The 24,957-nt window shown below is 37.2% G+C and overlaps 1 protein-coding gene across 2 annotated transcripts; it reads right to left on the reverse strand.

The window, feature by feature from the left end:
- LOC105036017 (TATA-box-binding protein) lies at positions 1 to 24,408 on the reverse strand. 2 transcript variants are annotated; one of them, XR_003799410.2, is made up of 10 exons: positions 23,651 to 24,408; positions 21,780 to 21,867; positions 21,024 to 21,095; positions 4,025 to 4,075; positions 3,816 to 3,860; positions 3,629 to 3,721; positions 3,226 to 3,327; positions 3,064 to 3,137; positions 2,044 to 2,148; positions 1 to 286 (listed from the first exon to the last, which is right to left on the reverse strand). XR_003799410.2 is itself a non-coding variant. In XM_010911752.4 (9 exons), coding segments are annotated over exons 1-9 (603 nt in total). In that variant the 5' UTR covers positions 23,728 to 24,408; the 3' UTR covers positions 1 to 285. The 2 variants fall into 2 exon arrangements, 1 of the variants encoding a protein (XP_010910054.1); XM_010911752.4 differs by lacking the exon at positions 2,044 to 2,148.
- Between the last annotated feature and the right edge of the window lie 549 nt (positions 24,409 to 24,957).

Below are 24,957 nucleotides of genomic sequence, written 5' to 3' on the forward strand. Positions count from 1 at the left end.
TTGGACAATAAAACAGGTTAACATTTATTTCTTTTCTTTTGGCAGTGTCTCCAGGAACAATAAAATCACATCAAACTGCCTCCACTTCTAGCCCTGATAACATAACTCATGGGAATCCCTTAACAACAGCCTGCATTCCTGACAGCTCAGAAACGATATACAACCATCAGATCAAAGGACAACTTGTTACGGGAATTCTTCATCTATATACACTCAAGAGGATTGATAGCACTAGCAGCAATCTGGCCCAGGCCATCCTTACCCTGCAACAGTCGCTGGACATTATCTGCACAAATAGGCAATTAAAAAAAATGGGTCAAGTCATACATGTACCGTTTGATAATCTACCATCTTAGACGAGGAAAAAGGAGGTACAGTATTTTTTTTTTGAGCGCGTGTGAATATACTGAAAGGATTTTATGGTCCATAATCATAAGCCTGTAAGTATTAATGAATGACTTGTAAGACACATGGGGGAACGATGAACAATGCTAATCAGCTTGTTACAGATGACCATGGAAAATGCACCAAATTACTAATATATGAGAGTTCTACAGATAATTGTACAATGCAAAGGAATAGAATGCCTAGGAAAACACAGCAAATCAAGCATTTGGTAACTAAATTTATAGGATCATTCAAAGCCACGCAAATGGCCAGTGGACTATCATTCCACATGGTAGCATAGTCGCATGTAGTAGTTACTAAATGATTGGTACGCCCACCAAAAGGTCCATCAACATTCTATCTGAAAGGCAGACATCACCATCCAGACTGGCATTTAGTAACACTATCATTAGGAGCTAGCAATCCAGCTATTCTTGCACCACTTGGTAGCTGGTGGTGGCAAGTAATATATCTAGTACTATAAAGCAAAAGCCTCGAGTGCTCATTCAAGTCCCTTTGCTTTAACCAATCCTTGGGTCAACTCTTTGTCCCATTACAGATATTCTTCTTTTTAGTAAATATATACATCTCCAAATTGACTAGTAAATTCTAAGGGATGGGAAGTCAAAAACAATATGCATTGCACATACCTCAAGGTTGACTTGTTTGCAATCAAGCTGAGCTTGAGCATACCTGTAGGATTCTGTTTCTAGATATTTTAAATATTTCAGATCATGATTGGAATTATTGATTTTGTGCCTATAGGATTGCAACGCCAAACCCATCGGAAGGATACTAACGACATACATGCATACCTGTTATTGCAACAATGATTGTGTAACGTAAATTTATACCATAAAAAGGATTAAAGAGCACTTGAAACTCACCACTGGACTACCCTTCTGAGCTCTAGGCACTATCCCTTCAATATATCTATGTAACTTATTCTACCACATCACTAACTTTTGAAAACTCATTCAAACTATTAACTGGGACCCGTTAAATTCACAGTTTTGTTTTATACTTCTATAAAGAGGGACAACCATAGATTAACATCGGCCAAATCAATAAGGAAGTAGATTGGAGAGAAAGACATGTAACATGGGCTAAACAAATAACTAATGGAGTACACCCTTTTTAACTGAACAAAAACTCACACCATCTCATAATATGATTCACCATACTGCATGGCAGCCTTTGTATGGAATAATAAAATAAAATAGAAAAGGCGAGCCTTGGTGCAATGAAAAGGTTGCTCCATTGCGACCTGGTTGTCATAGGTTCGAAACACAAAAAGACAACTCGACATATGAGATTAAGGCTATATATTTCTGACCCCTTCCATACCTTGCAATAGCGGGAACCTCGTGTACCAGGACATCCCTTTTCTAAGTGAGACATTATGTAGCAACATCCTATATCAGCCTTTGAATGGTGCATTAATGGATCTAAGTAATTTATTAGCATTTCTGATCTCGAAAACAAACCAATAACTCTCCAACCCACTAAGATAACTCTCCCAAGGTGATTGGGTAGGATACGTCTAATAGTCGATGAGGGTGACAAAGATAGGCAAGCTAGCATAGTTGGAGTACGTTAGAATAAAGTGGAAGTGGTTTGGGGTGTGGATTGCTAGAATTTAGAGATAACACTTACATGAGAGTCTCTGTCAGCTTGGATAGCTCTCATTTGAGAGTTCAGCAAAGGGAAGACTTCTCCTCTTGGTTTGCAGTCAAACGGAACCTGGTGAAGCGGAATCATCTAGGATTCCAATTAAGTCACAATTTAGCATGCAAAGAGATGTAAAGATAAGTTTGGCGAGTATGTGTCACCAGTGAAATTGGAAGAGTTTTTGCTTCTATTTTTTTTCACTTTTGTTGTAGTTTAAGTGACCAAGATTGAGTTGAACCAAGAGCTCTGATCACTTGTGTACAGAAATTTACCATGCTTTTATATATGGTATAAATTTACATTATATAATTATGGTTGTAATCACAGGTATGCATGTCCATAGTTAGTATCTTGCCGATGGGATTGGGGCTGCAATCCTACAGGTGCAAAATCTTTGAGCTAACCAAGCTTATATAGTCATTGGGCTTGCTGCCTTGACCTATGTCCGGAAGCAATTGACAAGGAGTGACCAGATTAAGAAGTTAGAAAGATGTTCATCAAAAACCTTAGCTAACCTGTATATTAATTTTGTAAAAATTTGTAAAGAACTAGAAATCCATATATTCTAGTAAACATTCCTTTGTCTATGATTTACAACTATTATTTGCTAATTCTGCATGCTTTAGCACATAAAATTTTACTCGTATTTATAAACATGAATAGGCAGATTTTTATGTGCTTATAGGCCATCATATTGGGAGCTTTAACAATGCCCCAGGAACTTTTAGATGGAACAAGACTTTGGGTAACATCTAGAAGCACATTTATGGACACAAGCCTGATAGCGGCAACATAGGCTGGTGCATTTTGCTGGACCCTAGAACAACATGCATCAAAGTCTGCTTTTGTGTTCCCAAACCACGGTTCTTAACCAGCATAAATAATAAGAAGAAGATAGCCAGCTCCCAAAGTCATACCTTATGAACTGCTTCTTATGCATATCACAATCACATCTACTAAGAAATTTTAAAAAATAAATCAATTTGCTGCAAGAGTTTCTCTTACCATTGCTGGCTTTTCCTGAATTCTGTGAGGACAGGATATATATTCTCAAATGCAGTGTATGTCTCATCTCTCACCTGGATTTCAATCCAAAGATAACAATCAATACAAGTGAACATGACATTCCAACTGGAACAAAAGAAGTTCACTATGAAGAACAATCACCTTAGCTCCAGTAAGAACAATCTTGCCAGAAACGAAAATGAGAAGTACAATCTTTGGTTGCTTCATCCGATATATGAGGCCCGGAAAGAGTTCTGGCTCATACTATTAGAAGCAACCAACAAGCAGCTGCATTCAGAATAAACGACTCGGAAAGCACAGAAAAGATGCTAATCATACCGTAGTAAAAGAAAATGAATCTTGTGCAGGTCCTCCAACTTTTGTAAAACTCTAAAGCCAGTCAGTGTATATTAATTATACTGTCTTTTTTCCAAAAGTTTTACAATTTCTTACTGAATTCCAACTGCTTAAAAAAATTTTAGAATACAACAGCAAAGGGCAACAGAAAACTGTGACAATTTTATTTGCAGTAGACTATGTTGAAGCACAAAGAATCATAACTTACACTAGAGAAAGCACCATGGGAATAAGCAAGGCCCTCAAGTCTTATGGGGAATTTGACATCACAAGAACCAACAATGTTCTGAATCTTGAAATCCTACAGATCACATCACAGATTAGATGGAATTCGGATTTATAAGGAAAAAATCAGACAGCAACATGACCTCAAAGAGCCTCAAAAACCTAAATACCTTGAACTTAGCTGGAAACCCAAGCTTCTGGATAATGCGGGCATACTGAAAAGCACAAACACTAGTTTAGACAATATAATATTCATAAAAAAGTCCAATATTGATGCCTACAAATGGAGAAGCTACACAACCACCATGTTGAGGCCATAAAACAATGAGAATTGAGAAGCATGTTACTGGTTTGAAGTGTGTTCACTGTCATTTAATACCTTCCGTGCTGCAAGTTTTGATTGTTGTTCACTTTTTGCTCCTGTGCAAACCTAAACAGAGTTTGAAAGTCACCATCAAAAGACTGCAACAATTACAATGTTACCCAAAGAACAATGGCATATTTGCAGAAGCAGATGAAACATTTTAGGTTTTCTTTAATTGCTATCCCTTTGGTTCAATGAATTTGAAAGTGTTGATCACATGGGTATCATTTAGCTGAATATACATCAATTTATAATACATACAGCCAGCAAATGATAGAACATCAATTTCCATATTTGACCAAGTTTTAGGGATATGCAAGAGAAAAGACAGTGATTTTGATTATTGGTAACAAATAAAAGCATTTCGAGGTTTATGTGTAGCTGTACTAAATTGCATTGGATACAAGCTCCACTGACTCAGCACAGAAACGGGGATTCTTAGAATTTTAAAACATCCAATCCAGATCATCAGTGATTACCTCAAATCACAAGGATGGTATTATAAAGGTATCTGCAAAAGCAATCAACCAAACCCTTATGAAAGAGGGCCAGCTACCTGATGAAGAATTTCAGAACGAAACCACCCAAAAATTTGTATCAGTACAAAACCTAACCTGACATCAAAAATGAAAATAAATCCATTGAATGGGCAGCACTATTCTGGGCTCACAAAGAATATAAAACCACCTAAACATCTTCATGATATCATCCACCCCAAGACTCTAAAAGATGAAAAAGACCTAGCAAGATGGAAAAGAATTGCCGTATGTGCTTTGAGAGCATAGAACAATGACCCATTACCATGTTCAGTAGGAAGGTGAAACATATGTATTTACACCTGACTCTGTAGGAAACCGCATAAACTCATAAAAATTTGGTTGTCCAATAAACACTTAAAATGTACATAACATCCATGAAAAATGAATTCCACCCTTGTTTAAAATTAAAAATAAAAAGAGAATTTCCAAAAACTAAAGATTTCTGCGTGGCATTATTCATAACAGTTGGGTGCACCAAATCCTTCCTACTCTCGTTAAGGGCAATATAATTAATGGGTTAAATCAATATTCGTGTTACCTATCTGCCTATATGCAAGTTAATCTGAGATACACAAAACTAAGGAACCAATGTAGCTGGATGTTGCGCACTGCTCACTGTTTCCATTGGTAGAGACCCATGCCATGTCACCAACATATTCATGAACTTGCAAGGATGGATGGTACTTAAATCGGATTGCTAGGTTCCATTCCCAAGATAAAGAGAGAATCCATCTTAGCCTGTTTGCTTACACAAAGGATACCATATAGGAAGGAAAACACATTTCCTTTAAAAACATGTGCCACCATTAAGAAACCAAAAAACAAACCTCTGTAGTCCTCTGGAAGCACCATCCCATTTAAAAAGATTGTCGATACAAAATGAGTTTAGAAACAAAAATTCAATCCATGATGCTTAAAAGAGATTAGGAATCCAAATTAAAGTCTTATATTAGGATATGAAGACCTTAAGATCTCTGCAAGTTTTACCAGCCTGCTAAATATGCTCCTGGAAACAAGAAATAATGCATCGTTCTTTGACCACGAAAGAGGCCAGTATATTCCTTAATCAGCCATTAGCTTTCATGTTTGGAATCTAAGAGGCTTCCCAATCACCCATATATTGTTAGAAAACTCCTAAATTCAAAGAAGACAGTTAATAGTAGGCCATTCATTTTTTAAGTTTAGATAAAGTTCTGTTTGCAAAAAGCAAAAGGTAGGTACAAAAAACCTTTTACATAAGGAAAGCCAATGGCTGATCCAACAGGGTCAGGTAAGGGACGTGAGGGTGGCTATGTTAAGTTGTGAATAAAATAGAACAAATCCAACTAGAGTAGAAAACCAAGGGATAACTTGCCCAAGCCTTTAGAATGCTGGGATTGGTTTTATTTGTGAAAAAGGGAGTAATACGGATTTAGGTAACAAAATAAAGGCCTAGTTGTCAAAAATCATTTACAAAAATGAAAAGTAAAATATGTATGACAGATATCTTGCCATATCCTTCATTTACAAGAGTTCCATATGTAGTGGATATGACCTTCAGTCCAACTGGATGTATCCATACATCCTAATAAACCTTTTACCCGTTGATCAATCAAAAAGTTCCATTTAAAGTTAACAAGGAAACCCATTGTATAACAAATGTATCAATTGATCTTTTTATTACCACATTAATACTAAAACATGAGCAAGGGTTGCAATTTGCAGAAGTTGCAAATATGGATATATTTCTAGCCATCAACATTAAGTGAACCATCTCACATCTTGTACTTGTACTTCATCGCCCAAGGTTTTGCCATTACAATACACAATAGACTTTAATCAATGTGCTTAAACTTCAGAGTAGAGTAGCATGGTGTAAATTGGACCTAAGCAAATCAGACCTGCCACTCAGCTAGAATTTGGCATGCCTTCCTATATATTCCGATCCCATCAGACCAACCAAGCCCCAAAGACACTCCACTAAGTTTTCAACCAAATCCGAGCTGAGTAAAATTTATGGGAGACTCAAGACCTAATAAACATACATAAAATGTTAAATATCTCAGTCAATGAGTTTGTCACTACTAAGTTTGCGCTAGTCTTACACTCTCCTTCCCATCCCCTCCTCCACGCCTTCCCTTTCTTTCACCTCCTTTTTCTGTCCCTTCCTCGTTCAAACCACAACGTGCCAACACAAACACCAATACATCACTGCCATACACCAATTAATCAGTCCCCAACATCTCTCTCTCTCTCTCTTCGCCCTCCTTGACATTCCAAATATTAGATAACCAGCACCACACATGGATTCAACAAACCCAAATAACATGCCTTTTCGTACCTCCAACACCCTTAGCATCATCTATGAGGACCCTCACAGCTATGTGTTTAGTCCCACATAGGGTGTGGACTGTAGGGATCTTGGATAATACATGGTCCAAAGGACATTACAACACAAGCCCTTTTAGGGCTAACCTTTGTGGTGTTTGTGATTAGATTTGATTTGATTTAGACCATTAGCCTGGCAAAGATGGAAAAACATAAAATGAGGAGAGTATGTGAAGTCTTGTAGAAGCATGTAGTTAGTCCTATATTAATTGTGGACTGCAAAGCTCCTGGATACTTATATAGGGCTAAGGAACTAGAATAATACCTTCTAGCTAGCCTTTGTGGATGAGATCCGAAATTATTACATCATTAGCTGCAACTATATGGTCATGCATATCTACTCTTCCTCTCCCTCAATCTCCATCTTTGTCATGGCAAGCATCATGGTTTAGGATTTGCATCTAATTAGGAATTTAAGAATTGATCAAACTAGATCACATCAAGTCCAAGCCAAATAATATGTTGTTAGGCCACACTTGGGTAGGAAGCTGAGACCCAGGACTACTCCAAGCTGAGCTCAACTAACATGGATAGCCTTGATGCTACAATATTGACCAATTCAACCAATGCCTAGGCCTAGTGCACGTGACAATTTAGAGTGAGTGGATGCAAAAGGAGGAAAAAAGGAAGAATATATGTACTTAATCAGCCATGACTCATATAAAATTGCGCAAGAGGACTCTTAAGGAGAGTACTTCCTAAAATATATGTACCTAAGAAGTTGAATGAGATTGGTGAATAGAATAAGTAGAAAATGGGCATGCCCAATGCACATGTAACATGAAAAAGTTGACAACATACTAAGGTGGTTTTGGTCATTTCTCCATCCCACCAAGCATGCCACAATAGACTTGTCACCCATCCCCCCCTACCCCAGAGCGAGCATCAAGGAACCTAGGATCCCAATGAACTTAGTTGGCTAATGGAGAAAGGTGTCGAGTCTCAATGACAACAAGGTTCATGTGTGCGGATGTGCCATCTGCATTAGATCAGCTGAAAAAATGATGATAGAGATTGAAGAGAGGACAAAGAGTATTATGGGTCTAGATGCTTTGACCTTCAAGGACTTTCGCCACCATCATATCTTTGTTCGAAGATGGATAAAGGGTGTAACACTAGAATACAATAGTGGTGTAGTGGTGGGCTAAGTTAGAGATCTAAGTTATGCCTACACGTAGGGTAAAAGCTACTTGTAGAGTAAAACTAAGATAAAAAAAATGCATTGGATTGATTATTGAAAGATCACCATAGAGTACATTCCACTAATTTATATGCTAAAACATACTAACTACTCACTCGGACAGTTGCCATCCATGTTTGGCCTCCACTCATGGGCAATTCTTGCAACTACTGCCTGTTGCTTTCCCACTACTACACGACAATCAGGATTTACTTCGCATTAACTATTAGACCAATTCCATATTTTATCAATCTCGGCTTGTCATTGACTTTCCTTCAACCTATCCTATTATCCGTTTCTTCTTACATGTCCTGTAGTACAATTGTTTTTAGAGCTCCCTTGAGACCAACTCATCCATCTTGTAGTGATTGATCACAACGGACTTGGTCTTTCAACCTACTTATCAACCTTATAGCTGAATCCTTCTCCCTCGGCTTATGCCTTCAAACATGGTGGAATTTATCACAGCCACGCTCCATTAAGCCTAGCAAGGGTCACATAACTTTCATTTATTTTGACTTTGCCCAAATTGGTCCACATAACCCTTACTCGTAGCTGCTTCTCGAGTTATTGAAATGTAGTGTAAATAATGCCCTCCACATTTTGTTAGCTAATGATCAAGAAGCTAATGGGATATCTATTATCACCTCCTCAATACCTATAGAAGAGAAATCTTGATTTGTTGAATGATCGTTGCTCCTTTGCTGAAGCATCACTTTTGCTCCTTAGAAACCTTCTCACATCTTTTCAATCCCACTAAGCCTTTTGCTTCCACCCTTGAAGTAGAGACTATGAAGGGGGAGAAGTGGCAGTATCCCCTAAGGTGTTTGCCTCCCAACCCCTGAAGTAGGGGTAGGCAGCACCATGGATAGTTGGAGTAGCTACCCCCGATCCATTATCTCAAAAGAATAACTAGCCCCAACAATGAAGTCATATATTGGCATGATTTCACCAACATCTTTCCTAGCAACCATCTACAAATCGAGATGGCATAAGCTATTGTCGAACTCGAATATCGGCCTAATATTGACCGAAGCATCATTAGGCATCTATTCAATCATATATGTTCCTACTTTCAACTGCCTCGATCTCTAGATTCCAGTGACATGAAGCAAACTTCGGCCTTATCCTTTGGAAGGACCAAAAAATGAAAATCAAGTTCCTCAAGGATATCATCTTCATATTGTGAAACTTGATAAGCTGAATCACCCAACAAGATGGTGTGATTGGCTTGTTTTGCCACAATATGCATTAGAATGTGTTGCAGCTTATAATATCAGCTTTCAATAGCAAAAGCACATCTACTGACCTATTCCAACATCCAAGCTAAAGATGCTGCACATCGATCCAATAGTGGCCTTAGCATAGTGACCATTTTCTCTACAACCACTTCCCTAATCTCCTTCTACATAATATGATGATAGCTACTTGGTTGTCCTACTAGAACCATTGTGACTAACTATGCAAGGTCCCACCAAAAGCGATGTGACAAGGACTATGCAAGATCCCGTCGGGTATGACATAAAAGACTATTGCCTGTTTTTCCATCCCATCCGAGCGAGTTCAAGGGAACTCGAGATCCTAATGAACTCAATTAGCTAACAAAAAAAAAGCATTGAGTCTCAACAACTATGAGATTCGTGCACACGGACATACCACTAGCATCGAATCAGCTAGAAAAATGATGATAGGGATAGAGATGAAAAGTAGCATAAGTCTAGAAACCTTGACCTTCAAGGACTTTCATTACGATCACAACACTGATAAAAAATGAATGTGTAGTGCTGGGCTACAACTTAGGTGTAGCACTGGACTAGAGTCGGTGCGTTATGCTAAACTACAGTAGGGGTGCAACACTAAGTTATAATAGGGGTATAATGTTGGGCTATGGTCAAAATCTAAATTATGACTACTTCTGGGATAAAAGATACTAGTAGAGACAAAGATAAAATGATGCATCAGATTGATTGTCAAAGGATCACTATAGAGTTCAATTCTAGTTATTTATACAAAAATATAGTAATTTCCCTCTCTAACGATTGTCACCCACATCCGGCCCCCACATCTAGCAATTTTGGTAATTGACATTGGTTTCTTCCCACTGCTGCACGACCATCACGATCCACTTCACATGAACTATTTGACTGCTACTCATATTTTATTGACCTTAGCTTATCATTAACTTTACTTCGGCCTATCTTGTTGGCCATTTTTCTTTAAGTGACCTATAGAATGATCATTTTTTGAGCATCCTTGGGACTTACTATAATCAATCTCGACTGACTTGGTCTTTTGGCCTAATGATCAACATCATGGCTAAATCCTTCTTCCCCAACTTACACCTTCATACTGGATGGAATTTATCACAACCACACAACATTAAGCCCGACAAGGGTCATATGGCCTTCAACTGTTTTGACTTTTGCCCAAATTGGTCCATGTGACACTTGCTTGTAGCTACTCTCTAGGTTGTTGAGATGTGTAAATAGATGGTTTTGGGGGGGAAGGGAACAAAGATGCTAAATACGTTATCAAAATAATCCATTTTTAAGATTCCTAAAAGTGTCCAACATTTTTAATTTGAGGCACTTGGATACAACAAAAGGCCAGAGAACACTCACACTCGAACCACCCTGCTAAGATTATCAAAAGTGACTATGCTTGACACTTTTTTTTTCTCGAGTATCATGCAAGGGACTCATAGGTTGCTTTATATATCAAGTTGTCAAGATTATGTAAACAATTTAAAGGAAAGTCATTATGTTACTAAGCATAGAGTTTTCATGATTAACTATCAATTCGAGCATCTTAACACATCTTAAGTAACTTTAAATAAAGCTAATGATAACTTAACCAACTTGCATAACTTGCAGCTGTTCTTTTTGTTTAAGATAACATTGTTAGATGTATGCCCTAGAAGCCAATCTTGACTGACGCATATCATATCCCTAGGACATAATTTTGTACTTATTGGACAGTTATATTACCATTCATGTTTATGTGTCCATGAATCATCTAAGGGATTAACAAGATGATGACACATATTCTCAAAGAGTTGAAAATTTGAAACATGTATCACTAATAGTTAATTCCTAAATTACTCCAGGTTATAGGATCATCATGGAGATGGTGATTGATCCGGATAAACCAGTGCACAGATCGCTTCCTTCGGACAGATGGATCTCGAGTCTGCAATGTAGAGACACTGGAGCGAGAGTGCAAGTGATTGTTAAAGAACAACTAGCACTGAACGTGACCAACACGAGAAGTCACATGAATGTCTGCTCACTCGTTAATGATTTTTTCGATGCTGCAGTTGTATGACTGCTGATCCTTTAATCTGAAATGACACTACTACTCGCAGTGAGACTGCTGAAGTTTGACTGATACATCAACATGGATCTCAAGGAGCCTTGTAGTGGATGTTGGCGACAGTTGATCCACTGTAGGAGCAAGGTGTGCATCAAAATGGGATCTATAGATCCTAACAGAAGAGAGTAGTCCTATGAGATTTAAGAGGCTAAGTCCTTAAGTCTATGACCATAGCAGTGTGATTGATGGAAAAAATTTTTCATAGAATCACATATGGACTCAAGCTGATTGAATCTATCATATGACCGATGTTGAGGTTTGACGATTCATCCATGACCTGCCATCTAGTCGGAACTCACGATAGAAGAACTGTATCATATGCTAACTGCACCTAAAGGTTCATCTTTTATTCTACTGGATTACCACTACATACTGCTAGGTGTCACTGATAGATTGTGAGACTCATAAGGATCATCTTGATGATCAATGATCCTTGATGGGCTGAGTCGAAATTATTCCAACCCATTGAAAAGAGTTTAATGATATTGTGATAGAAATCACAATATATTTCACTATCAGATAGAATAGAACCTATGGGATCACACACAAAAGAGACTTTTAACTGATCAGATGGTTGAATTATGATTATAAATCATTACAGAATTTGATTATCAATTTGATTGATAATTGATCCAATGCAAATGTTGCATTATGTAACTTACTAAAGAATTAGTAAGTTATAAGAAGATTAATTAGCAATAGAATTGCTAATTTGTTCAATTTGATTGAGCAATGAGGCTTGTATCAAATCCAATTTGATTGGATGTAATTTGACTCATTATGGATTTGATTTGATCAACCCTATAGGGTTATAGGATAACCCCAAAAGGATCGGAGGATTAGTGCCAATTGAATTAGAATTTGGACTTGACTCAATTCTTAATTAAACTAGGATATATAAATTCCTATTTGGATTAGGAATCCTCATTTCTTGGGTGCACCAAATCCTAATTCGATTAGGAATAAAAAAATTGAGTTTGACTCAAGCACCAAGAAAGAGTCCAATTGGACTCGGACTTCTCCTAATTGTCCAATTGGACTCGGACTCCTCCAATTAGGAGATATCTAATCTAAATAAATTGGGCTCCAAATCAAATTTGATTTTTCATTTATTTGAGTCTAATCTGATCCTAATATGATTAGAATTAATTGGTGTTTTATTGGGTTTAAAATAACCATTTAATCAAGAGTCCCATGATCATGAAACTCCTCCAATCCATGTGCCAAAAGGAATCCCTATTTTGAACCAGATTTGATGCCACATATGTCCAACGCCCCTACCTGTTTTCACACCCCTTTTCTTCTCACTATTAGCGTGTAAGAAAGAAGGAATTTTCTTCCTTATTCAGCGTGTAATAACTGGGCGAAATCTGATTGTAGTCTGGTTGTAGTCGGCGTCCAAATTAGATAGAGTCCTAAGTGTTGTGGACTCTATCTCCCACTCAAACTTGTATTCTTCCAATGCCTATATAAACCCCATCATATGGGATGGGATATAAGCGAATAGCATCAGGTTTTAGACGGCCAAAATCAGTGGTTATGCGTGGAGAAAAACCAAGAGAAAGAGGGACCGCGTGAACTTGTGAGGCGCAAGGTAGTTTTGATGCCTTCTTTCTTACAACCAAAAGTTGGTTGTTAGATCTTATCTCCTCCCTCTTGTCTATGTTTAGACATGGATGTCTCCTCTTCTTTTTGTCCAAAAGTTGAACAAAATTCCTACATCTCTATTATAGAGATTTGGTGCATGAATTTTAGGAAGAAAAGAGAAGAAAGGATTCTTCTCATGATCTCTAATGTAGAGATCAAGATCCTCCTATGTTCTTCTTGTTCTCCAAGAGTGTCTTGAGAGAAAAAAAAATTTTCAACCGTCAAGATGCGATCTCTGCAAGGAAGCTAGCATCCCGGTGAGATCAAAAGACTTCTGATCAGATCAGAGTCTCATGTGGATACCCGTAGAGACCGGACACTTGTGCGACTACAAGAGACCTTCGGAAGACATCCATGATTATCTGTTTGCGATGAAGATTGATCCATATCCCGATATATTTTAAACTTATTTTTCTCTATTTGATTTCTGTATCTAAATCTTATCTCACATATGATGATCCTATTTATGGTTTGAAGATTTGATCTTATGCACGCTTAGATTAAATCAAATTAGATTTAATCTAATTGTGCTAACTGCATGACATCCATACGTAGAATCAATTAACCTAAGGATTTAATTCGGCTCTGTGGCTCGAGTCTAATTCACCTAAGCTAACCTATTCAGATCAATTGTCTAATTGGTGTCTAAGGCAAGTAATTGAAAGGTGATTATTTAATTGGTTCCATTCACTTACCTGCCCAATTTATTGATGTCTAAGGAAAGCAATGGGAGGACCCCCACCAATCTCTACTTACCTGACCAATTTGGAAGATTGAGTCTCAAATATGGTTGCCTGATAATTTGATTTAGCCCATGCCAATTACATCAGTCATGTAATGATTGATTAGATCAGACATAAACCCAAATCTCTCCACCAAATATTAAGTCCAAGGTCTTCCACCGTTATAGATGCGCGGGTGTGCTACCGGCATTGATTGTTCTCGACTGGTCAAAGTGGTTCAGTTGCATCGGGAACACGCAACCACTCTATTAGCAAAGAGTTGCTGCGGGGTAAAGATGGGGTTGGGCCCAATAACTGTTAGGTGAGGGATCCAATGACGGCTTTGCGCCTGCTTGTGAATGGTGGTTCTGACTTAATTAAAAAATGCAGACAATAATTGTTAGGTGAGCCCACATGATTTAAAGATCAAGTGGATGCAACATGCTTAGAGAAGCATCTGGACAAAGAGTTGTCCACGCATTGGTGTTTATTCGTATTACCAATAACTGTTAGGTAAAGTGCACGGCATCAGTGGGACCACAGCACCCACTAGAAATCCAATTGTCGCATTAGGATTTTCGTTTCTCCATCCGGAAAGTATAGAAGATCTGATAAAATAGTGAGAGTCTCTTTTTGCATCTAAAAGTTTCTAAAGCAAATTATAAAAATAAGTACAAACATTCAATTAGAATCTTTGCTCTCTGCTATTCATTGTATCAGCTTCCAACCCTCTAGCTTGAATCCTAGATATCAATCGATTAACCCAAACCGATCATATAGACTGACTCACAAACTTAAGAATTGTTTTTAAATTTTAGAAAATTAAACAATGTTCTCTACCAGGTTATTTCGATGTTAACAACCCGTCCAACCCATAGTCAATGAGCTATACTTAATGAGTGGATGGACAATGACAATAAAAATAGGTACTATGCATGAGTACATGTACACTGCCAACGATATGTTGATTCATCTACAAGTGTTGTGAGGTGATCAGAGTCGCACAACGCATGCGATGCGTGATGAGCAATCAGTCTATGATCGTTATTTGATAATGATCGAGGACATCAAGGAGCCCAAAAGGCTCGATATGATCATGCATAAAGAATTGCTTATGGATTTGATCTTGCGATCCCTGATTAATTTATATGGATAGTTTATGGTAAACTACCATATAAAAGACCATCATAATACCTTATCTAAATTGATCAAAGTGTTGCTAACAAAGGAACCTTGAAAGAGTTTAAAGGTAAGTACCTGGAGAGCCTAAAGAAACAAATATACGCCTAGAATAAGCATGTCAAAATTGCTCAATACAATCCTTACGATTTCCTCTTCTCCCAGTTGAGCTAAGGACTCTAACGTAGAGTCTATGAAAAGATAGAGGGCTGAGGAAGTAACCCTTAAAATTAACTATAGGACAACAGTTGCTGCTGTGGCCATGGGTATCTGTTCTTTGCGACCATCATTTGGATTTAGTTCTTAGAGACGGTCTTTATCATTTGCATAATGATGCATATGTGAACTTAATTGAGCAAGCAATGAAGCCATTGGATCTGAGAGATCCAGAATTGGGATAAAATTAAAATATATGTGGAACCCATGGCTAAATCATATTGGAGAAGAAATGATTAACAAACTGAAAAAAATATGAGCTTGAGCTCATTGACTGTTGAGTCAAATCTATTTTGTGCATCATCTATTTGAGAAAATACCATCAAGCTACTCTCGTGGGACAATAGAAAAAAAACCACTGAGATACTTATCCTTGTACACATTTGATGTGTATAACCTATGTGATATGCTAACCAAAGAGTTGTCTCTATTTTGTTACCTTTACCAATAATCAATCATAATATAGATAAATATATGAGATACAAATCTAAAATTTTTGAAATATTCAAATAATTCAGATATAAAATAGAGAAACAAATCGAAAAATTTCTAAAGGTACTTTGATCGGATCGAGGATGCAATACCAATAAAAAAATTTCTCGATTATCTCATGAAATGGCATAGTTTCATATTGAACTGCTCTTAGTACATCTTAGCTCAATGAGATAAGAAAAGTCATGGAATTATATGAGATATAATCTAGTCCATAATGAACTTCACTGATTTATTTATGTTTCTTTAGGGACATGCTTTATTTCTATGAAATTGGATTTCCTCTAAACCTGTTCCTACCACACCGTATGAGATATGATATAGTGAGAACTGAATCTTGATTATTTTGAGATTCAAGGATGTCCGACTTGTGTCTAAGATAACAGGTGGATATGTTAGAGGATAGATCTATAAAGCTCATCCTAAAAGAGTTTGGGATACTACTTTCTAAAAGGATCACAATGTGATTGTGACCCACTGCTATCTTCTTGAAAAATTATTTAATCAGGATAAAGCAGTGGGAGAAAAGTTAAGCTCAAAGAGAGTATCTCTGAAGAGCAGCGAGCTTTGCGACCTTAAAAACTTATTCGTCATGAGCCAGTAGACGTGTATTCCTCCACCTCGTACACATAGTAGAATCTCCAATCCTCTCGAAAGGTACTCGAATATGCTTGATAGAAGATGTAGAGAAAGTCGTTTCTTATGGGAGATGGAGAACATAGAGATAATCCCAGAACCTACAATGAAGTGATGTGAAACATTGACTCCAAGAAAGGAATGTGAAATAACTTTCCTGAGAAGAGATCTTTTGAAGATTTCTGTATGGAATAGCTTATGGATTTCTCTTCTTGTGATAGGAAATCACAAAGTCAATAATAATTTTGGAGTTGAAATAATCATTTCGATGATATAATCAAATTGTTTGATCAGATATGAAGAATTATGGGTTTCAAAAGAATCAGTGGGAGTGTCCAATACTGACATCGATTAAAATATGGTTGAATATAGATTTCTCCATGAAAGACATAAAGCAAGCATCCTAAAGATCTATAGAGATAAATGCAATTGGATGCTTGTATTTTCATAAAAAAAATACAAAGATTGGATGCTGAAAGAGTTCAGCATAGAAATCTTGAAGAGAGGTCTGCTATCCTCTCGGACATAAATGTGTACCATGTAATGTACTTGAACTGATATAGAAAATACTGTGATTGTCACAAGTAAATATCAGTTGTATCCAGACTGAGAGTACTGATTGCTGTGAAAACGACCTTAAGCTCTTGAGAAGAACTAAGGATATGTTCTTAATTTGGAGAAGGATCAAAGCTAGGAGTGGGAGGATACTCTAATTCAGATTTTATGTCTGATGTTGATGTAGAATGTCTACATCATGGGTGTGTTCCTATGTCGATATTTTGAAAGGATTCCAAATAATCGATCAATGAAAGCTGAGTGCACTATAGATGTATAGGATGCATTCTGATTCTGATATTAGTTACAGAATTGGTTGTCATGCCATCAGATACCGTGACACTATACTGCAAAGACAATGACACCATAACCCTTGCTAAAGAGTCTAAGTCTCACCAGATATTCAAGCACATAGAACAGCAGAACACGCGACTACCTCAAATAGAAATACATAAAGATGTAGAGAGCAAACTCATGTGATGTGGTTGACCCACTGGTAGGTCACTTAGCTAACCTAAGACTAAAGCCTATCCTGTGAAAATGGGGCTTGGTACATGGTAGATTGGCTTTAGTGCAAGTGAGAGATTGTTGGATGTATGTCCTAGAAGCCAATTTTGGCTGACGCATATCATATCCCTAGGATAGTTTTGTACTTATTGGGCAGTTATATTACCATTCATATTTATGTGTCCATGAATCATCCAAAAAATTAACAAGATAATGACACATTTTCAAGGAGTGGAAAACTTGAGACACATGTCATTAATAGTTAATTCTTAAATTACTCCTGATCATAGAATCATCATGGGAATGATGATTGATCCGAATAGACCAGTGCACAAATCGCTTCCTTCGGATAGATGGTTCTCGAGTCTGCAGTGTAGAAACACTGGAGCGAGAGTAAAAGTGATTGTTAGAAAACAACTAGCACCGAACGTGACCAACACGAAAAATCATATAGATGTCTGCTCACTCATTAGTGATTTTTTTGATGCTGCAGTTATATGACTGATCTTTTGACCTGAGATGGCACTACTACTCGCAGTGAGGCTGCTGCAGTTTGACTGATACATCAACATGGATCTCAAAGAACCCTTGTAGTGAATGTTGGCGACAGTTGATCCATTGTAGGAGCAAAATGTGCATCAAGATGGGATCTATCGATCCTAGCAGAAAGGAGTAGTCCTATGGGATTTAAGAGGCTGAGTCCTTAAGTCTATGGCTACAGCAGTGTGATTAATGAAAAAAAATTTTCATAGAGTCACATGGACTCGAGTCGATTAAATCTATCATATGACCGATGTTGAGATTTGACGATTCATCCATGACCTGCCATCTGATCGGGACTCTCGATAGAGGGACTATCATGCGCTAACTACACCTAGAGGTTCACCTTTTATTCTATAGGATTGTCACTACATACTGATAGGTATCACTGGTGGATTGTGAGACTCATGAGGATCATCTTGATAATCAATGATCCTTGATGGGCTGAGTCGGAATCGTTCCAACCCATTGAAAAGAATTTCAATGATATTGTGATAGAGATCACAATATATCTCACTATCAGACAGAATAGAATCTATGGGATCACACACAAAAAAACTTTTGACTGATCAGATGGTTGAATTACGATTATGAATCGTAACAAAATTTGATTATCAATTTGATTGATAATTGATCTAATGTAAATGTTGCATTATGTAACTTACTAAAGAGTTAGTGAGTTATAGGAGGATTAATTAGCAATAAGATTGCTAATTAGCTCAATTTGATTGAGCAATGGGACTTATATCAAGTCCAATTTGATTGGATTTAATTTGACGCATTATGGATTTGATTTGATCAACCCTATAGGGTTATAAGATAACCCCAAAAGGATCGAAGATTAGTGCCAGTTGAATTAGGATTTGGGCTTGACTCAATTCCTAATTAGATTAGGATATATGAATTTCTATTTAGACTAAGAATCCTCATTTCTTGGGTGCACCAAATCTTAATTGGATTAGGAATAAAAAAATTGAGTTTGACTCGAGCACCAAGAAAGAGTCCAATTAGGCTAGGACTCCTCCAATTAGGAGACATCTAATCTAAATAAATTAAGCTCCACATCAAATTTGGTTTTCCATTTATTTGAGTCTAATCTGGTCCTAATATGATTAGGATTAATTGGTATTTTATTGGGTTTAAAACAGCTATTTAATCAAGAGTCCCATGATCATGAAACTCCTCCAATCCATGCACCAAAAGGAATCCTATTTTGAATTAGATTTGACGCCATATATGTCCAACGCCCCTACCTGTTTTCACGCCCCTTTTCTTCTCACTATTAGCGCGTAAGAAAGAAGGAATTTTCTCCCTTATTCAGCATGTAATAGCTGGGCGAAATCTGATTGTAGTCAGCGTCCAAATTAGATAGAGTCCTAGGTGTTGTGGACTCTATCTCCTGCTCAAACTTGTATTCTTCCAATGCCTATATAAACCCCATCATATGGGACGGGATATAGGGGATTAGCATCAGGTTTTAGACGCCCAAAATCAGTGGTTATGCATGGAGAAAAACCAAGAGAAAAAGAGGAGGGACCGCGTGAACTTGTGGGGCGCAAGGTAGTTTTGATCCTTTGTTTCTGACAATCAAAAGTTGGTTGTTAGAATATCTTATCTCCTCCCTCTTGTCCATGTTTAGATATGGATCTCCTTTTCTTTTTGTCCAAAAGTTGGACAAAATTCTTACATCTCTATTGTAGAGATTTAGTGCATGGATTTTAGGAAGAAAAGAGAAGAAAGGATTCTTCTCATGATCTCTAGTGTAGAGATCAAGATCTTCCTATGTTCTTGTTCTCTAAAAGTGCCTTGAGAGAAAAAAAATTTTTCAACCGTCAAGATGCGATCTCTGCAAGGGAGCTAGAACCCCGATGAAATCAAAAGGCTTCTGATCAGATCATAGTCTCGTGTGGATATCCGTAGAGGCCGGACGCTTGTGCGGCTATAAGGGACCTTCTGAAGATATCCATGATCATCTGTCTGCGATGAAGATTGATCCATGTCCAGGTATGTTTTAAATTTATTTTTCTCTATTTGATTTCTATATCTGAATCTTATCTCACATATGATGATCCTGTTTATGATTTGAAGATTTGATCTTATGCATGCTTAGATTAAATTAGATTTAATCTGAAAGTTTTTAAATTCCTCTGCGTATTTGTTTTGTAAAATCATGCATACATGAAACCATAAAACTCCAATATTTTTAATTTGAGGCACTTGGATACAACAAAAGGCCAGAGAACACTCACACTCGAACCATCCTGCTAAGATTATCAAAAGTGACTATGCTTAGCACTTTTTTTCTCGAGTATCATGCAAGGGACTCTTAGATTGCTTTATATATCAAGTTGCCAAGATTATGTAAACAATTTAAAGGAAAGTCATTATGTTACTAAGCATAGAGTTTTCATGATTAACTATCAATTCGAATATCTTAACACATCTTAAGTAACTTTAAATAAAGCTAATGATAACTTAACCAACTTGCATAACTCGCGGCTGTTCTTTTTGTTTAAGACAACATATATTTATCTCCTTCATTTCTAAAGTCTCTTTTTTGTATAGAATCAAAGCAAAGCCTTTGTATGCAACATGTCCCTATACCTAGATGGTTGGAGACCATCCTCTCTGATACTTGAGAACACTCAAACACTTGGTACTCAAGGTAACACTAGATACAAGGCACTTTGAGGACGTTAGCAACTAACATAATTTTTTCTCCCCTCATATGGATCATAATAACCCTAGTGAAATTTAAGGAAGCATATAGTAATGCAATTCCAAACATACTAGGTTTATTTATTACAATGTGTAACAGTGATATCAGATTTAGAAGGGAACAATTATCAAATAAAGACAGAAATCAAGAAGCAGAAAAGCAAAAAATAATCGCTCATATATAACCACCTCCAAAGTCCTTCCGGCGAAAAAAACTGAAAATATTAAAAACTGCAATATGCAATTTGAAGCATCCAGTAGTTTAGGAAGAATAAGTAATACAAATTCTCTAACCAAGACAATAAATATGCACAAGAATACATGAAAAGCCAAAGTCTTCTCACCATTTTTCCTGATGCAAATATCAATGCTGTGGTTTTTGGCTCTCTTATTCTCATGATAACTGCAGCAAAACGCTACCAAAGCAGGAAGAAGAAGAAAGTGAGACAAACATATTAAATATCTTCCAATTCTAAACATACAAAAATCAACATACAGTCCAATTATTATTCCAAATCTTGGCTAAAGCATTATATATCTCGTAATAGTGACTTCACATTACATCAATTGAATAAGGATAAATTTTTGAAATTGCATTAAACATTGCCAAAAAAAATTACATGTTTATCTTTCCCTAGCATTAATTTTTGAAACTATTGCAAATTCCCTAACTCATGAAAGCTCCATCCGAAGTCAATTTTTAAGATTAAGTTTACAAATTACACACTCAGCAATGGGAAAGACAAAAAAGAGTAACATTTCTTCCCTTTTTCCCTAGGATGCTCCATCTCATGGATATCGATAGACGAAAATCAAAAATGAAATTATCCTTCCCTAGCATTAATTTTTGAAACTATTGCAAATTCCCTAACTTGTGAAAGCTCCATCCAAAGTCAATTTTTAAGATTAAGTTTACAAATTACACACTCAGCAATGGGCAAGACAAAAAAGAGTAACATTTCTTCCCTTCTCATGAATACTGATAGACAAAAGTCAAAAATGAAATCAAACTACGAGAAAAGGAGACTTCAAATATGAGAAAAAGAACAAAAATAAAAAATCAAGATGGTGAAGATTTCAAAATGAAATTAGAACCATACCTTGGGATTGTACTCAGCATTACGAGCTTGCAAAGCAATAGCTTTAAGATCCAACTTGCAGTCCAAATTAACAGTTGACACAATATTCCTTGATGGTCAAGCAAGCCAAAAGCCAACATGAGCATGACCATCAACAAATTATAACAATTTTTATAAAGGAGTACTAGAAGAAAGCATACTCTGAGTCTTGCAAAATGCTGAGAGGAAAATGACAGAAGCAATGCAATTAAAATTCCAACTACAAGTTTGCCAATGATTTGCAATACTATAGTAGATGCATCCTTTAACATTGCTTAGCTAGAATAAATATCTTTCCTTCACATGATACAAATTGCCTCTATCATTCCATCACCAAAATGATGTTCTTCAATATATTCCAAAAAGAAGAAATATAAGGGTCTGTTCAACATCACTTTTATTTTTTATTTTAAAAAAATCATAAAAACTGAAAAAAATATTTTGTACTATTATGTTTATTTTCTATTCTTAAAATTTATTTTCATTATTTCTAGAAAAATGAAAAAAAGAAATTCTTATTTTCACTATTTTCAAAAATAAGATATTCATTTCTTTTATCGCAGCCATCTACACCAACTCCACATCTCCATTATTGCTGCCATTATCATGGTCGCTATCATCCCCGCCTCCATAATTGTCACCACAACCACCATCAACATTTCCACGACCAGTGCCACTATTGCTATTGCCATCTCCACCACCACCATTATCACCGCTACCACCATTACCGTCATAAGTGCTACTACCACTAACCCACCACACCTACCACAGCACCACCACCACCATGGCTTCTACCACACAACGACCACCATCATCGCTGCTACCACCACATCGTGAGTGCCCCTTTCACCACTCCCACCGCAACCAAATCGCTAACATCTCTGCCATGTCCGCCACCACCATCACCACTACAGCCTCAACTATCTTTGTCACCACTACCACTGCCTCAACCACCATCATGTTTATATTTTTAAAAATAATTGACTATTCCACACATGTTTATATTTTTAAACATTTAGAATAAAATAGAAATTTATTTTTCTATTTCTGATAATAAGAAAAATGAAAGTGATTCCCAATGGCACCCAGGTGTTATGTTTGTTCAAAGGTTGTTAGTTACCTCAGATAACATCAAAAGAATAGTGGTGCAGCACCTTTTCAGGTCAAAATGCAGCTAGTAATTAGATAGCATATTACTAGATAAAACTGTTATGCCCATGACAACACAAAGGTGTCTTTGACCAAACAGCACCACAGAAACTATTGTTGCAAGTGATATTTGCTTCCACTTTATCAGAGAAATTTGCAGGTAACCATGTTCATCCAATTCCAACAAAATGGACAAAATAGAGAAAACACACATACATATGAGAAGAAGAATCTTATGTTTAGCAAAAACGATTCAGCCAGAACAAACTGTTTACAAGGAAAATATCAATTCTCTGAAATCACTCATTTCAACAGAAAAAATAAAGCTGATTTATAATAGACTGTTTAAAAATTTATATCATCCATTAAAACACAAAACCACCACCATATGCAAACTTCAGGCACCACAGAAAGCACGATTAATCAATCATGAACCTACACAAGGATAAGGATTAACATAGGAGTCAGACGAATTTTGTCAATTTTAGATACAATGGACCATCCATCGTTTGAACCAAAGTAAGCATTGAATATTGTCCAACAACTATCCAAAGATAACGGAAGGAGGTCAGAATGGATGGAAAGAAGGATAAATCCAGATTATCTTCGTGTTGGAAAACTTGTATCGGATTTCTTGTGTAGTCAGATTCCTGGACTCATTACAAAACCAATTTTCCGAGAAGAAATGTGGAACAGAAACTTACTGGAGCGTGGGAACAATGCCAGACGGATGCTTAGAAAGGTCAACTGGCTGGCTCCCCTCCAAACCGTGGTCGGCCATGTGCTCTCTTTTCCAAGATGACTCCTTTCCCTCGAGCGATCAAAGATGACTCCTTTCCCTCAAGCGATCGATGAGAACAAATCCTCAGATTTATAATTTTATTTGTTATCTTTCTAATTCCTCTGAAACCTAATAAACAGAATTTTATATTCCCCAAATTTACACCTTGCTTTTTTCCTTTCGTTCAAATAAGAGATCCACAAAAGTGCTTTTTCAAAGAGAAAACAATTAGGAATCAACTCTGTCCGAGCTGATCGCACTCGTCAGACAGGGATTTGCTTCGAATCGTACACGGAGAAGGAACGATCACGAAACCACGCCTTTATTCACCTCTCAGTAGATTTCCAGACGATCGCAATCCGAGATCTAACGCAGAGAAGGAGGAGGAGACAGATCCAGCGATCTCGCCCAGCTCCAAACCAAATCCGACCCGTTTTTGAGGAAATCTGGCGTTCCGAGGACGAAGGAGAGCAGAAGAGCGATCGATCTGAGCAGGAATGGAGGAAAAGAAGCGATTTTTAAAGAAGAGAAGGCAAGGATTTCAAAAAGGGAGTCTTTTATAGGGAAGGGGACGAGAGCTGGTGGCAAAAATAACGGATGTTTAGGGTTCGTTTGGGAGAGGTCGGATGGGGAGAAATAGGCGTATAAGAGAGAGAGGGGGGCTAGAAGCGATGAGAAACATTGCCTTTCCATCCGGGGATGGATATTTATAGCGGTCCACCGTTTGGGGTGGGCTTTGTCCGGTAGCCCAGCGAGCCGACCGGCTGTTGCCGGTGGACGATGGTTTGATTTAGTGGTTCTAGAAGTTTTCCGAATTGGAAGCCAGCAACAAAGGGACATGGGCTATATCTTTCGCTGGATAGAAGGTTTCACCTTCCTTCGAACATTGTCCACCGTCTGATCGCGCAATTGCCGCGTTGAGAGGTGATCAGTAGATAAATGAGGGCGTTCTGAGTGCTTTAAATGCCAGACTGATCCAACGGTCCACATTTGTAAAGGAAAATACAATCATTCTTTCACGTGAAAGATACAATCCAAACCCGCAAGAAAGGGTTCGCAAGCTGAAGTCACCCACGCAAGGGCAACAAGTGAAAGGAGAGAATTGTAATTTCCATTGAGAACTTTTTACTAATTTTATGGAATAGATTGGGTGATCCGCATTTGTTTCCCACTTTAAATATTTCTTCAAATCTACCGTACAAAAAAAATAAATAATTTTTTTTCAATGGT

The sequence above is a fragment of the Elaeis guineensis genome, chromosome 6 (genome assembly GCF_000442705.2).
Source record: "Elaeis guineensis isolate ETL-2024a chromosome 6, EG11, whole genome shotgun sequence".
Taxonomy (NCBI): domain Eukaryota; kingdom Viridiplantae; phylum Streptophyta; class Magnoliopsida; order Arecales; family Arecaceae; genus Elaeis; species Elaeis guineensis.

What these genes read in the sequence shown, in the direction of transcription:
- LOC105036017 (XM_010911752.4), bottom strand. Translation starts at nt 23,727, where the DNA reads ATGGCCGACCACGGTTTGGAGGGGAGCCAGCCAGTTGACCTTTCTAAG. An exon ending in ATGCTGAGTACAATCCCAAG is followed by an intron (nt 21,096 to 21,779) that starts GTATGGTTCTAA and finishes CTGCTTTGGTAG; the next exon opens with CGTTTTGCTGCAGTTATCAT. An exon ending in GGTTTCCAGCTAAGTTCAAG is followed by an intron (nt 3,722 to 3,815) that starts GTATTTAGGTTT and finishes TGTGATCTGTAG; the next exon opens with GATTTCAAGATTCAGAACAT.